Source organism: Equus quagga, chromosome 18 (genome assembly GCF_021613505.1).
Source record: "Equus quagga isolate Etosha38 chromosome 18, UCLA_HA_Equagga_1.0, whole genome shotgun sequence".
In the NCBI taxonomy this organism is placed as follows: domain Eukaryota; kingdom Metazoa; phylum Chordata; class Mammalia; order Perissodactyla; family Equidae; genus Equus; species Equus quagga.
In genome coordinates, this window is record NC_060284.1 from 3,910,008 (window position 1) to 3,924,792 (window position 14,785).

A 14,785-nucleotide genomic window follows, 5' to 3' on the forward strand; every position below is an offset into this window, starting at 1 on the left:
TGAGATTATCCTGGAAGTTATTGAAGATAAGAAAAGGATGGGCACCGGCCCCGTGGCTGAGTGGCTAAGTTCGAACGCTCCACTTCAGCGGCCCAGGGTCTCGCCGGTTCGAACCCTGGGTGCGGACGTGGCACCGCTCATCAGGCCATGTTGAGGCAGCATCCCACATGCCACAACTAGAAGGACCCACAACTAAAAATATACAACTATGTGCTGCGGGGCTTTGGGGAGAAAAAGGAAAAATAAAACCTTTAAAAAAAAAAAGAAAATGATGATTATTACTATTAGAGGTTTTTGTTTTTCCATACAAGAGCCTGCTAATTTACAACGTGTAACCTCACCTTTTAAATTTAGCTGTTCTCTAACAGGTAAAAAGTAGGTTTCTGCACATTTCGCCCATAATTTGACAAAATCAAAAGGACTGTTGTGAATAAGCCTTGTCTTTTTGCATTTGTGCTTCGCTGCAGCGTCCGCTCTGCTTCCAACTCAGACCACGATAACAGCCGGAGTGGGCGGGTTGCCCTTCCTTCCGAATCAGCAGAGGGCCAGCCGGGTGGGGCCGGCGCTCGGCAACGCTCAGGAGAAGCAGCCCCCCTCGGTGGGCGCGGCGGACCGGGGCTTCTCCGGGTCGCTGGCATATCTCCAGAGCTGGCCCAGCCTTCCTGCTCTGGGCTTGCTGACAGCTCACCAGAGGCAACAGCAGAGCCAGCCACACAGCCCGGAGATGAGTTCAGGGGTAAGAAAACCGTGTCCGTGCACGTGTGCATGCTCACACGAACACACACACTACACCTGTATGCTGCATGTGTATGAACATACTACACGGGAGTGTACATGTATATTCTTTTAAATTATTTAATTGTTCAAATTCTAGAGTATTGTAATTTTTGGTTATTTTACAGGTGATATAATTTATGAAGTATTGTCAAGCAGTCTTAACTATTTTTAAATTTGAAAGGAAGAGCGATAGTATAAAGTGTATAAATACAGATTACACACGAGATAATTGCTATTATATCTGTGATGTGATAACTTTTTCATAGTGTACCTTTACTTCTCAAAATAGAAGAAAATATTATACTCTTAAAAAATCCTCCTATTATTATAAACAAACAAAAATCCATCTTTCAATAAGTTATGCCAGATGATCTTTGGGACTATGCTTAATTACTAGTTTGTCTGTAAGTCAAATAATTTTGATTTGTGTAATACAAGTTTTTTGTTGTTGGGTGTTTTTTTTTGGTGAGGAAGATTGGCCCTGAGCTAACATCTTTCTCTTTTTGCTTGAGGAAGGTTGTCGCTGAGTTAATGTTTGTGCCAGTCTTCCTTTATTTTCTGTGTGGGATGCTACCACAGTATGGCCTGATGAGTAGTGTGTAGGTCCACACTTGGGATCTGAACCCACAAACCCCAGGCCGCCAAGTGGAATGTTCGAACTTAACTGCTACGCCACTGAGCCAGCCCCAAAAATGAATTTTTTAAGTCTGTTATAAAATAATTTAAATGTGAATTCTTTACATATATTTGCTTTTCTGAAAAGTTTGAGATAGTTTTAAAAAATGCTTGATGTTTTAAAACTAAAGTGTAAACTAGTTTAAATTCAAAATTTTATGGTTTGGAAAACCTTAGGAGTATCAGTAATACTTACCCAATTATATAACGATTTTATTTATAAGGCTTTCTAAGTAAATAATAATGCTGTTCTTTAAAATATACTCACTTTTCTACTTTAAATATATATTCTGTAGCCAGTTAAAGTATTATTTTAATATTTAAAGGCAGAACCAATTTTATTTTATCTGAAAAATGTCAGTCAGTTACTAAACTGTGGTCTGTTCAGAAGAATCTAATCTCTGTTTTAATTCTGTAAGTTTTTACCCATTTTATTGGTTTATAAACCACTGACATTTGTAAATGTTATAATTAGTAAGTAGAATAAAGTACATTTAATTTTTATTTTATTTATGCCCTAAAATATCCTTTGGTTTGTAAGTGGTATAAAACTCAGGCTATAAGCAGCATGTGAGGGAAAAAATGTGTGTAGTTGTATTCAAATGTTGAAATAATATTGAGTTTGTAAGAGGTTTTGGTGTCACCTAGTCATGGGAGGAGATGTGGATAGAAAGCCCTACAATCGTATCCTGAGAAAGCTAAGCAATTTTTCATAGAATGAGTTTTAAAAATTTATATGTGGTATTAATTGCTTGGGTTACTGAGCAAAATTAAACAAATAGAACCCATATATGAATATTCTGTCTTTTCAAACACACTCTTTAATTCATTGAAAGCACCGGGGTCTTTAGAAAAACTGGATTTGAGGTGATTCCCACAATGGGCAATGAGAGGCTGTCTGGAAGAAGACAGCCACAGTGGGGCACGGCCTGGAAAACAGGTCCTGGGAAGAAGAATTGAGGGAAATGGATGTATAGACCTTGAAAGGGTTGACCAGCTGGGTATATATTTTTTAAAAAATTCACAGAGCCAGCCCTGATGGCCTGGTGGTTAAAGTTCAGTGCACTCCTCTTTGGTGGCCCGGGTTCAGTTCCCAGTCTCGGAACCACTCCACTCATCTGTCAGTAGCCATGCTGTGGTGGTGGCTCGCGTAGAAAACCAAAATGAGTCACCACTAGGATATACAACTAGGTACTGGGGCTTTGGGGAGGGAAAGAAATATTCATAGGTTAGTCACATGGTATTTTGTGCTCCCTTAGTGGTCAGAACTGGTCCAGTAAGTATGACATACAATAAAGCGGGTTTAGGCTTAATATAACTAAGAACAGTTGAAGCTTTCAAACAAAAAGTTTGACTATTTCACCAAGATGCAAATGTCATATCAGGTAGGACAGTTAAGCAGACCCCAGGTGAGCGTCTCTACAGTTTCCTGTGGAAGTGATTCCTATTTCTGACAGTAGGGAGTTGGACCAGGTAACTTCAAAGTATGTTTTCCAGGAAGGTAGCAGGATGCTGGTCTTTGTTAAACTTTGCTAAACTCGGCTTTAGGTTTTTAGACCTGCATCCTTAATATTATGTTGACCAGTGAGTGTTGATTCTGTCTTTTTGTCAGAATCACCTCTGGACTTTGAAAAAAAAAATGGAGAGGGCTAAACTCTAACTCCCACCCCTGAGAATTTGATTCAGGGAGATCTGTATTGTAAGCATATAATTCAGAGGCATTAAGTACTTTCATGTTGTTTTGCGACTATCGCTGCTATCCATCTCCAGAACTTTTTCGTCATCCCATACTGCAACTCTGTACCTTTTCAGCTCTCCATCTTCCCTGCTCCCCAGCCCCCAGTAAACACTGTTCTGCTTTCTGTCTCTGAATTTGACTGTTCCAGGTACCTCATGCGACTGGAATGATATGATATTTGTCTTTTGTGTCTGGCTTATTTCTCTCAGCATAATGTATTCAAGGTTCATCCATGTTGTAGCGTATATTGGAATTTCCTTTTTTTTTCTTTAAGGCTGAATAATATTCTATTGTGTGTGTGTGTGTATATATATATATACGACATTTTATTTATCCATTCATTTGTTGATGGACATTTGAGTGGTTTCCATCTTTTGGCTTTTGTGAATAATGCTGCTATGACATGGTATACAGATAGCTGTTTGAGTCCCTGCTTTCAATTCTTTTGGGTATTTACCCAGAAATGGAACTGCTGGATCATATGGTAAATTTATATTTAATTTTTTGAGGCAGTGCCATTCTATTTTCCATGCCCACCAGCAATGCACAAGGTTCCAGTTTCTCTGCATCCTCACCAGCACGTGTTGTTTTCTGTTTTTTTTGATAACAGCCATTCTAATGGGTGTGAAGTGATGTCTCATCATGGTTTTGATTTGCTTTTCCCTAATGATTAGTGATGTTGAGCGTCTTTTCATGTGCTTATTGGCCATTTGTATATCGTCTTTGGAAAAATGTCTGTTCATATTCTCTGCCCATTTTTTTTTTAACTTTTTATTGACATTATGGTAGTTTACAACCTTGTGAAATTTCAATGGTACGTTATTGTTAGTCATGTTGTAGGTGCACAACTTCACCCTTTGTGCCCTCCCCCATCCCCCGTTTCCCCTGGTAACCAGCAATCAGTTCTCTTTGTCTATATGTTTAACTTCCACCTATGAGTGGAGTCATACAGAGTTCGTCTTTCTCTATCTGGCGTATTTCACTTAACATAATACCCTCAAGGTCCATCCATGTTGTTGTGAATGGGACGATTTTATCCTTTTTTATGGCTGAGTAGTATTCCATTGTATATATATACCATATGTTCTTTATCCAGTCGTCAGTTGATGGGCACTTAGGTTGCTTCCACGTCTTGGCTATTGTAAATAATGTGATGAACATAGGGGTGCTTTTGGAATTGCTGATTTCAAGTTCTTTGGATAGACACCCAGTACTGGGATGGCTGGGTCATATGGTATTTCTATTTTTAATTTTTTGAGGAATCTCCATACTGTTTTCCATAGTGGCTGTACCAGTTTGCACTCCCATCAGCAGTGTATGAGGGTTCCTTTTTCTCCACAACCTCTCCAACATTTGTCACTTTTTGTTTTGGTTATTTTTGCCATTCTAACAGGTGTAAGGTGATATCTTAGTGTAGTTTTGATTTGCATTTCCCTGATGATTAGTGATGATGAGCATCTTTTCATGTGTCTATTGGCCATCCGTATATCTTCTTTGGAGAAATGTCTGTTCATGTCCCCTGATCGGGTTGTTTGATTTCTCTGCCCACTTTTAATTGTGTTGTTCATTTTGTTGTTATTGAGTTTTACAAGTTCTTTTTATATTCTGGATATTAATCTCTTATCAGATACATGATTTGCAGATATTTTCTCCATTCTGTGGGTTTCCACTGTTGATAATTGACACCATCTTTTATAGTATCCTTTGATCCACAAAGGTTTTTAATTTTGAGGAAGTCCAATTTGTCTGTTTCTTTTCTTTTTTCCCCAACTTTACTGAGGTATGATTGACAAATAAAAATTGTATATATTTAGGTTGTACAATGTGATTTTCTAAAGGTGCACAATGTGATGATTTAATATACCTATACATTGTGAAATTTTTACTACAATTGAGGTAATTAACACATCCGTCACCGCACATCACCTTTTGTGTGTATGGGGTGTGGGGAGAACATTTGAGATCTACTCTCTTAGCAAATGTCAAGTATACAATATGGTATTCTTAACTGTGTTCACCATGTTGTACTTTAGATCCCCAGAACTTACTCGTCTTATGACTGAAAGACTTGGGCCACCTTCTCCCCATTTCCCCCGCCCCCAGCCGTGGCAATCACCATTCTACAATTTGGTTCTATGAGTTTGACTTTTTTAGATTCCACATGTGAGATCATGTGTATTTGTCTTTCTCTGACTTATTTCTCTTAGCTTAATGTCCTCCAGGCCCCTCCATATTGTTGCAAACGGCAGGACTTGCTTCTTTTTTAAGGCTGAATAATGTTCCAGTAAATATATATGTATACATTTTGTTTATTTATCTATCAGTGAGCACATAGGTTGTTTTCATATCTTGGCTATTGTGAAGAGTGCCACGGTGAACATGGGAGGGCAAATATCTCTTTGAGAGAGTGACTTTATTTCCTTTGGATGTATACCCAGAAGTGGGATTACATATGGCAGTTCAGGGGTTTTTTGAGGAACCTCCACACTGTTGCCCATTATGGCTGTACCAATTTACATTCTCACCAACAGTGGACAAGGGTTTCCCGTTCTCCATGGACTTGCCAATACTTAGTACCTGTTGTCTTTTTGATAATAGCCATCCAAACAGGTGTGAGGGGATATTCATTGTGGTTTTGATTCGCATTTCCCTGATGATTAACGACGTTAAACATCTTTTCTTGTACCTGTTAGCCATCTGTATGTCTTCTTTGCAAAAATGTCTCTTCAGATTCTTTGCCCATTTTTTAATTGGGTTATTTGTTTTTTGCTATTGAGTTGTATGAGTTCCTTATGTATTTTGGATATGAACACCTCAGATATGTGGTTTGCAAATATCTTCTCCCATTCCACAGGTTGCCTTTTCATTTTGTTGATTGTTTCCTTTGTGTGCAGAGGCTTTTTAGTTGGTGTAGTCCCACTTGTGTATTTTTTCTTTTGTTGCCTGTGCTTTTGGTATTATATCCAAAAAATCATTGCCAAGACTGGTGTCAAGGAGATTTTTCCGTGTATTTTCTTCTAGGAGTTTTATGGTTTCAGGTCTTATATGTAAGTCTTTAATCTAATTTGGGTGAATTATTGTGTATGGTGTAACATCAGGGTCCAATCTCATTCTTTTGCTTGTAGACATCCCAGTTTTCCCAGTACCATTTATAAAAGAGTCTATCTTTTCCCCATTGTGTATTCTTGGCATCTTTGTCAAAGATTAGTTGACCACATATGTGTGGGTTTATTTCTGGGCTCTCTATTCTGTTCATAGGTCAATGTGTCTGTTTTTATCCCGCTACTGTTTTGATTACTATAGCTTTGTAATATAGTTTGAAATCAGGAAGTATGATGCCTCTAGCTTTGTTCTTTCTGAAGATTTCCCTGACTACTTGGAATTTTTTGTGGTTCTATACAAGTTTTAGGGTTATTTTTTTCTATTTCTGTGAAAAGTGTCATTGAAAATTTGACAGGGATTGCATTGAGTCTGTAGATGGCTTTGAGTAGTATGGACATTTTAACAATGTTAATTCTTGCAGTCCATGAACACAGGGTATCTTTCCAATTATTTGTGTCCTTTTCCATTTCTTTCATCAGTGTTTTATAGTTTTCAACGTACAGATCTTTTACCTCCTTGGTCAAATTTATTCCTAAGTATTTTATTCTTTTTGGTGGTATTGTAAATGTGATTTATTTCTTAGTTTCTTTTTCAAATAATTTGTTGTTAGTAAATAGAAATGTAACTGATGCGAACAAAAATGATTTAACTTGTCCTTTCTGATTTGGAGACTGTTTACTCCTTTTTCTTGCCCAGTTGCTCTGGCTAAGACTTCCAGCACTATGTTGAATGACAGGGGTGAGAGTGGGCATCCTGGTCTTGTTCTTGATCTTAGAGGAAAATCTTTCAGCTTTTCACCATTGAGTATGATGTTAGCTGTGGGCATGTCCTTTATGTATGGCCTTTATTATTTTGAGGTACGTTCCCTCTATGTCCAGTATTTTGAGAGTTACTTTTATCATGAAAGGATATTGAGTTTTGTCCAGTGTGTTTTCTGCATCTATTGAGATGATCGTCTGGTTTTTGTCCTTCATTCTGTTAAGGTGGCGCATCACATTTATTGATTTACATGTGTTGAACCATCCTTGTATTCCAGGGATAAATTTCCACTCGATCATGATGTACAATCCTTTTAATATGTTGTTGAATTCGGGTTTCTAGTATTTTGTTGAGGATTTTTGCATCCACGTTCATCAGGAATATTGGCCTGTAATTTTCTTTTCTGATAGTGTCCTTGTCTGGCTTTGGTATGAGGGCAGTGCTGGCCTTATAAAATAAGTTAGGACTGTTCCTTCCTCTTCAGTTTTTTTGGAGATTTTTAGAAGGATTGGCATTAATTCTTCTTTAAATGTTTGGTAGAATTCACCAGTGAAGCCATCTGGTCCTGGGCTTTTCATTTTTGGGAGGTTTTTTATTGCTTCTTACTAATTATCTGTTCAGATTTTCTATTTCTTCATGATTCAGTCTTGGTAGGTTGTATGTTTCTAGGAATTTATCCAGTTTTTCTAAGTTACCCAATGTATTGGCATATGTTTGTTGATAGTCTTTGTGATCCTTTGATTTCTGTGGTATCAGTTGTAATGTCTCCTTTTTCATTTATAACTATTTATTTGAGTCTTCTCCTTTTTTCTTGGTTAGTCTAGCTAAAGGTTTGTCTATTTTTCTTTTCAAAGCACTGACACTTAGTTTCATTGATCTTTCTAGTCTCTATTTCATTTATTTCTGCTCTAATCTTTATTATTTCCTTCCTTCTGCTAATTTTGGGCCTAGTTTGTTCTTTTTCTGGTTCCTTGAAGTGTAAAGTCAGGTTGTTTATTTGAGCTTGCTCTTTTCTGTTCATTTAGGCATTTATTGCTGTCAACTTCCCTCCTAGAACTGCTTCTGCTGCATCCCATAGGTTTTGGTATGTTGTGTTTCCATTTGTATTTGTCTCAAGATACTATTTGATTTCCCTTTTGATTTCTTTTATGACCCATTGGTTGTTCAGGAGTGTGTTAATTTTTACATACCTGTGAATTTTCCAATTTTACTCCTGATGTTGATTTCTAGTTTCATACCACTGTGGTCAGAACGATACTGGGTATGATTTCAATATTCTTAAATTTGTCAAGACTTGTTTTGTGGCCAAACATATGATCTATTTTTAATTTTTTTTGCTTCTGCTTTTGGTGTCATATCTAAGAAATCATTGCCAAATCCAGTATCATGAAGCTTTCCACCTAAACTTTTAAGAATTTTGTAGTTTTAGCTCTTACTTTTAGGTCTTTGATCCATTTTGAGTTAATTTTTGCATATGGCGTTGGGTCCACTTACTCATTTACATGTGAACATCCAGTCTTTCCAGCACTTTTATTGAAAAGTCTTCACACTCCTGTTGAAAATCATCTAACCGTATATGCAGGAGTTTATTTCTGGGCTCTGTATTCTATTCTCTTGGTTTAAACGTCTGTTTTTATGCCAGTACCATACTGTCAAAATGACTGTAGATTTGTAGTAAGTTTTGAAGTCAGAAAGTGTGAGCCCTCTTTTCTTGTTCTTCTTTTTTTTTCTGAGAAAGATTGGCCCTGAGCTAACATCTGTTGCCAATCTTCCTCTTTTTGCTTGAGGAAGATTCGCCCTGAGCTAACATCAGTGCCAGTCTTCTTCCATTTTGTATGTGGGTCACTGCCACAGCATGGCCACCAACAGGTGTTGTATGTCTGTGCCCAGGAACTGAACCCGGGCCACCGAAGTGGAGCATGTCAAACTTAACCACTAGTCCATGGGGCTGGCCCACATTCTTGTTCTTCTTTTTCACCTTTCTCAAGATTGTTTCAGCTGTTTGGAGTCCCTTGGGTCCTCCATATGAATTTTAGGATGGATTTTTATATTTCTGCAAAAAAAGTTGGAATTTTGGTAGGGATCGTATTGAATTTGTAGATCAGTTTGGGTAGCATCAACATTTTAACAATATCAAGTCTTCCAATCCATGAACTTCTCTCTCCATTTATTTATGTCATCTTTAATTCTTTCAGCAATGTTTTGGAGTTTTCAGTGTATAGTTATTTCTCTTCTTTGGTTCAGTTAATTGCTAAGTATTTTATTCTTTTTGATGCTGTCGTAAATAGAATTGTTTTCTTAATTTTCTTTTTTTGAGATTGGCACCTGAGCTAACATCTGTTACCAATCTTCTTTTCTTTTTTTTTTCTTCTTCTCCCCAAAGCCCCCCAGCACATAGTTGTATATTCTAGTTGTAGGTCCTTCTGGTTGTGCTATGTGGGACGCCGCCTCAGCATGGCCTGATGAGTGGTACCATGTCTGTGCGCAGGATCTGAAGCGGTAAAACCCCGGGCCGCTGAAGTGGAGCACATGGACTTAACCACTTGGCCATGGGGCCGGCCCCTGTTTTCTTAATTTTCTTTTGGGATTGTTCTTTGTTAGTGTATAGAAACGATTTTGGTGTGTTGATTTTGTATCCTGCAACTTTGCTGAATTTGTTTACTAGTTACAGCAGTTTGTGTGTGTGTATAATCTTTGGGGTTTTCATGTCAATTGCAAAGAGAGAATTTTACTTCTTCCTTTCCAATTTGGATGCCTTTTATTTCTTTTTCCTGCCTAATTTCTCTAGCTAGAACTTTAAATACTGTGTTGAACAGAAGTGGTGAAAGCAAGCATCCTTGTTTTTTTCTTGATTTTAGAAGGAAAAGTTTCAGTCTTTCACCATTGAGTATAATGTTGGCTTTTCACATATGACTTTTTTCATGTTAAGGTAGTTTCCTTCTATTTCTAGTTTGTTGAGGGTTTTGAATCTTAAACACGAAAGTGTTTTGAATTTTGTCAAATGCTTTTTCTGCATCGTTTGAGATGATGATGTGGTTTCCCTCCCTTCATTCTGTTAATGTGGTGTGTTACGTTGAAATTCGATTTTTCTATGTTGAATCATCCTTGCATTCTAGGAATAAATCCCAGTTGGTTATGGTGTATAATCCTTTTAATAATCTGCTGAATTTGGTTTGCTAGTGTTTTATTGATGCTTTTTGCATCAGTATTCATAAGGGATATTGGCCTATAGTTTCCTTTTCTGGTAGTGTCTGTCTGGCATCAGTACTAGGGCAGTGCTGCTCTCACAGAGTGAGTTAGGAAGTATTCTCTCTTCTTCAATTTTGTGGGAGAGTTTGAGAAGGATTAGTGTTAGTTCCTCTTTAAATGTTTGGTAGAATCAAATATCCAGTGCAGCCATTTGGTCCAGAGCTTTTCATCGTTGGGAGACTCTGTATTTATTTCTTTTTAAAAGTTTATAAGTGATTTTCATGCATGGCTAGAGCTGAGACCCCCTGAAAGCATGTAATCTGAGTACTTTAACAATCTGAGTACTTTAGAAACACAATTTGAGAGTTCTTTGCTGGCTGCCTTTCCTCCTTCAATCATTGGATTTCTCTGGGGTGTTGTCCTTTCTCATGCTATATGCTTTCCTTTGGCATATAGCTAACGGTTTTAACTCCCACCTATAATCTTATGGTTCCATCCTAGATTTCTCTTGAGCTGTCTTTACTACTAGAGTGTGAATTTCTTAAGGGGTAGGATTCCTGTCTTACGCACTTTAGTGTTACCAGTGCTTACTACAGTGCCTGGAGCATAGAAGTATTCTGTAAACACGTGTGAATGAAGGAATATGTCTGCATCTGTGATCTGCATATCATAAGCAAATCTGGACTTCTTTGGGGCTTATGAAGATGTGTAAGACAGATCTTCTGTCCAAATACAATCACAGTGGCCAGATAAGGAACAAATGTAAGGAGCTCTGGCTCTCAAATATGGACATCAGCGTTTGAGACTATACTTCCTTCGTTCTGTTCAGGGTACAAAATAAAAATTAATTTAACATGAAAACTTAGCTACTAGCTTTAACTATAGTAACCTGAATTGTGTCTTATTTTAAAATTTTTACTATCAGGGAGTGAAAGTAAAAAAATTCTGTCAGAAGAATATGAAATACGCTGAACAATAAGCCCGTGATTTTTGTCTCCTGTTTTTCTGTTAAAGAAATACTAGAATCCTTGCACCTAGTTCTATAAAAATATACTGATATCATATATTTTCAAGAAATATGAATTTCTAGGATTATCATCTGAATGTGGAGTTGAATTTTATTAAATCCACTTATTTGTTTGGTATTATTTTTAGTACCAGAGATAACTAACTTTTGCCTTTGTCATTTGGCTGTGGCCAGACAACATTAAATAAAAATCTTAATAAGAGAATGTTGATAACAGTATTTATGAAAATAAGGTATGGGATTTGTTTTTTCTTGCGAAGATGAATTCTCTCCTGGTTCACATGAGAAGGTTGTACAAAATCGCCTTTAATTCTCTTTCAGTTCTAAAGTTCTATGGTTCCAGAATAGTTAAAAAAAAAAACTAATTGGAAAATAATTGCAGGTGAATTGTGATAATTTTAATCAATATCCAGAAATCTTTCATAACTTTATATCTTCAAACATTAGGTTGCAGAAATTTTTATCACACTAGACTAGCTTTATTGAAGAATAAGAAGTATTTCTTTACTCTTTCTGCATTTTTATTTTCTTGTACCTCTTATTAAGTACCCACTCTTTTGTTTTTGATAAATAGGCTGCCTCTAAGAATCAGACTTCACTCTTGGGAGAACCACCCAAAGAAATTCGGCTCAGCAAAAATCCATACTTGAACTTGGCAAGTGTGTTGCCCAGTGTGTGCTTATCATGTAAGTGAGAGCTCAGTATTAGTATTTTAGAGTTTTATTGAACACTTCTGTAATGTTTTAATTTAATTTTTAGCTTAGTAGAAGCAAATAATGCCGATTGACCAATTAAAGCCTAAATTGTGACCCCAGTCCTCAAATTGAAAGAATAACTGAAATTAAGACACTTACCAGGCATTCTGTTTTATTTAAGGAAAACATCGTTTATAATATTTTATTAAGAATATAATCAATTTATTGAAGTGTTCTTGATTCATGGTTGAAAATAATTGAGTAGAGGAATTGTTTGACACACTGTAATTCTTTAAAGCAATACATATAGAGTCAAATTTCTAAAATAGAGGTTTTAAACCTCTAAGTAACCTAATATATCCAGAGGAATTGTAAAATACCCTCAAATATATGAGCTACTCATAATTGGCAGAAGTAGAATTCTCATTTGCTGTTTTGGAAGACCACCTCAGGCTTTCAATTAGTGTAAATTAACTATTAATTCAAATAGTTTTAAGAGAAAAGTCACAAATGTGGGTGCTGTAGGCACTAGGATATCCACTGCAACGTTGGTCATCAACAGTGGAAACTGGAAAGTGCCGTAATGTTCATCAGCAGGAGAATGGTTAAAAAATAAATAGTTCAGCATAAATGGAATCCTATGCAACATTTTTTGTAATTAAGGGAGAGCTACAGGTACTAATATGAAATGATCTTGAAAGCAAATTGTTAATTGGAAAAAGCAAATGTATGCATAAAATGGGTCCATTTATATTTATTTAAAGCTGTAGTTTCTTAGATGTACATATTTGAATGTGTAAACATGTAAAGTAAATCTGAGAAAATAAATTCTAAACTCTTACCTCTGGGAAAAAGAATATGATTGAATGAAAAAAGATGAAAAATGAATCTTGTTTTTAATATACATTCTCTGTATTTTATGAAGTATGTTCTTGAGCTAAACATTAATGTGTAATTTTTTTTTAAAAGCCAGAAAAAATTTAATGTGCTTTTATTATACCTACTGTATTTTTATTTTTTAAAGATCGGCACCTGAGCTAACATCTGTTGCCAATCTTTTGTTTTTCTTCTTCTTCTTCTTCCCAAAGCCCCCCAGTACATAGTTGTATATCCTAGCTGTAGGTCCTTCTGGTTCTGCTATGCAGGATGCTGCCTCAGCATGGCTTGATGAGCAGTGCCATGTCCGTGCCCAGGATCTGAACCAGCGAAACCCTGGGCTGCTGAAGTGGAGTGCGTGAACTCACCCACTTGGCCACTGACCCCACCTACTGTATTTTTATCTGGTCTAAAAATTGATATTTGCAACTATTGCATTAACAAGAATGGTTAATTTACATTTTGTATGCCTTGTTTTAGAGTTTAGACATATATATTTAAAATGCTTCGATAAAAATTATTTACCCATGGGGCAAGCTTCCATTTTCAGTTGTTTCAAATGAACAGGATAATATATGTACTATGTATTGTTCCCCTGGGATAATAAATATAGATGTTTATTGGTAAACTAAATTTTATGTTCTGTTTGAGAATTGCTGAAATTAACAAGTTTTGTATGCTGTTCATAATTTATAATAAAACAACCGAACTAAAATATATGTATTGATTTTGCCTTTAGCCCCTGCAAGTAAAGCCACTCTACAGAAGAGTGGAATTGCCAGCAGCATCCTGGATGCGGTCCCTCAGGGAAGCGAACCCCAGCACGCGCTGGAAAAGTGTAGTGCTTATTCTCAGCCTTTTGCTGACTGTGCACAGGTAAACGATTCCCAGGTTTTGATGATATATAGAAATAGATAGTTCAACTATATATGTAGTTGGTTCAACTATACATTGAGGTCACTGAGTGTGAAACCGGTTCCTGTGATATGATAGGAGAGTGAAGTTGCACTGATCTACACAATGTTTCTTGCTCACTGTTTGGAATTTAAGGACGTGTTCGAGAGATTAAGTATCATTTTTGCACTCGATGTTTACCTCTCACTGTTTATTCTAGTGGTCAGCAAACTACAGACCAAATCCAGCCCACCACATGTTTTGTAAATAAAGTTTTATTGGAATACGGCCACGTCCATTCGTTTACGTATTGTCTGTGGTGCAGTTGTGCAACACTGGCAGAGCTGAGTAGTTACAACAGAGACTGTACAGCCCACAAGATTAAATATTTGCTATTTAGCTCTTTACAGAAAAACTCTGCTGACCTCTGGTTTACACCAGTGTTGACCTTATGACTAAGAAAGCCGAGGGAATGCCTCTGTTCTTTACCACTGCTTATGAATGTAGGAGCTTGGTGATGATTACAGGCACTATGATGCTCACTTTCAAATCAGTCAGTCAGTCAATATCATAAAAAGCATTATATTCAAAAGATGTACTGTGTCATTACTTAAATACGTCAGTTTTGCTTAGTGGCGTAAGCTGAGAGTCAGTATCATGTTAGCAGTGTGTGGTTATGTGCTGCTCCTAAGAGTCTCATAATTAACAAGTTGATTCTCTCTTATTTCTCAGAGCAGTCAGCTGCTTCTCAGCTCTGTCCAGTTGGTAGGAGAAATGCCTCCACCTTGATTTCCCTGGAGCAGCTGTGTTTGCCTCACCTGTCTCTAATAAACTTAGAAAAGAAAGCCTGTGCGAATTCACTTAGAACAGTTGATGCCTGATGCTTTTATGAGAGGGTCCTAGAAACCCAAGTCAAATAGATTCTGTAGAAATGGCGCAGCTGGATATTAGCAAAATATGTAATAAAGTCTCTTATACACGTGTGGAAAAGGTGGAGAGAAATAGGCTGGAAGTTGATGTAATTAGGCGGCAACATACCCATATTTAAGGAAC

At 36.9% G+C, this 14,785-nt stretch overlaps 1 protein-coding gene across 1 annotated transcript in view; it reads left to right on the top strand.

Annotated features, from left to right (window-relative positions):
• Positions 1 to 14,785, top strand: part of RAVER2 (ribonucleoprotein, PTB binding 2) — a 94,780-nt gene that overhangs the window by 57,200 nt on the left and 22,795 nt on the right. The window contains exons 10-12 of the mRNA XM_046645827.1: positions 468 to 736; positions 11,842 to 11,953; positions 13,578 to 13,714. Coding sequence (XP_046501783.1) covers positions 468 to 736; positions 11,842 to 11,953; positions 13,578 to 13,714 — 518 coding nt within the window. The remainder of the gene's footprint in view (positions 1 to 467; positions 737 to 11,841; positions 11,954 to 13,577; positions 13,715 to 14,785) is intronic.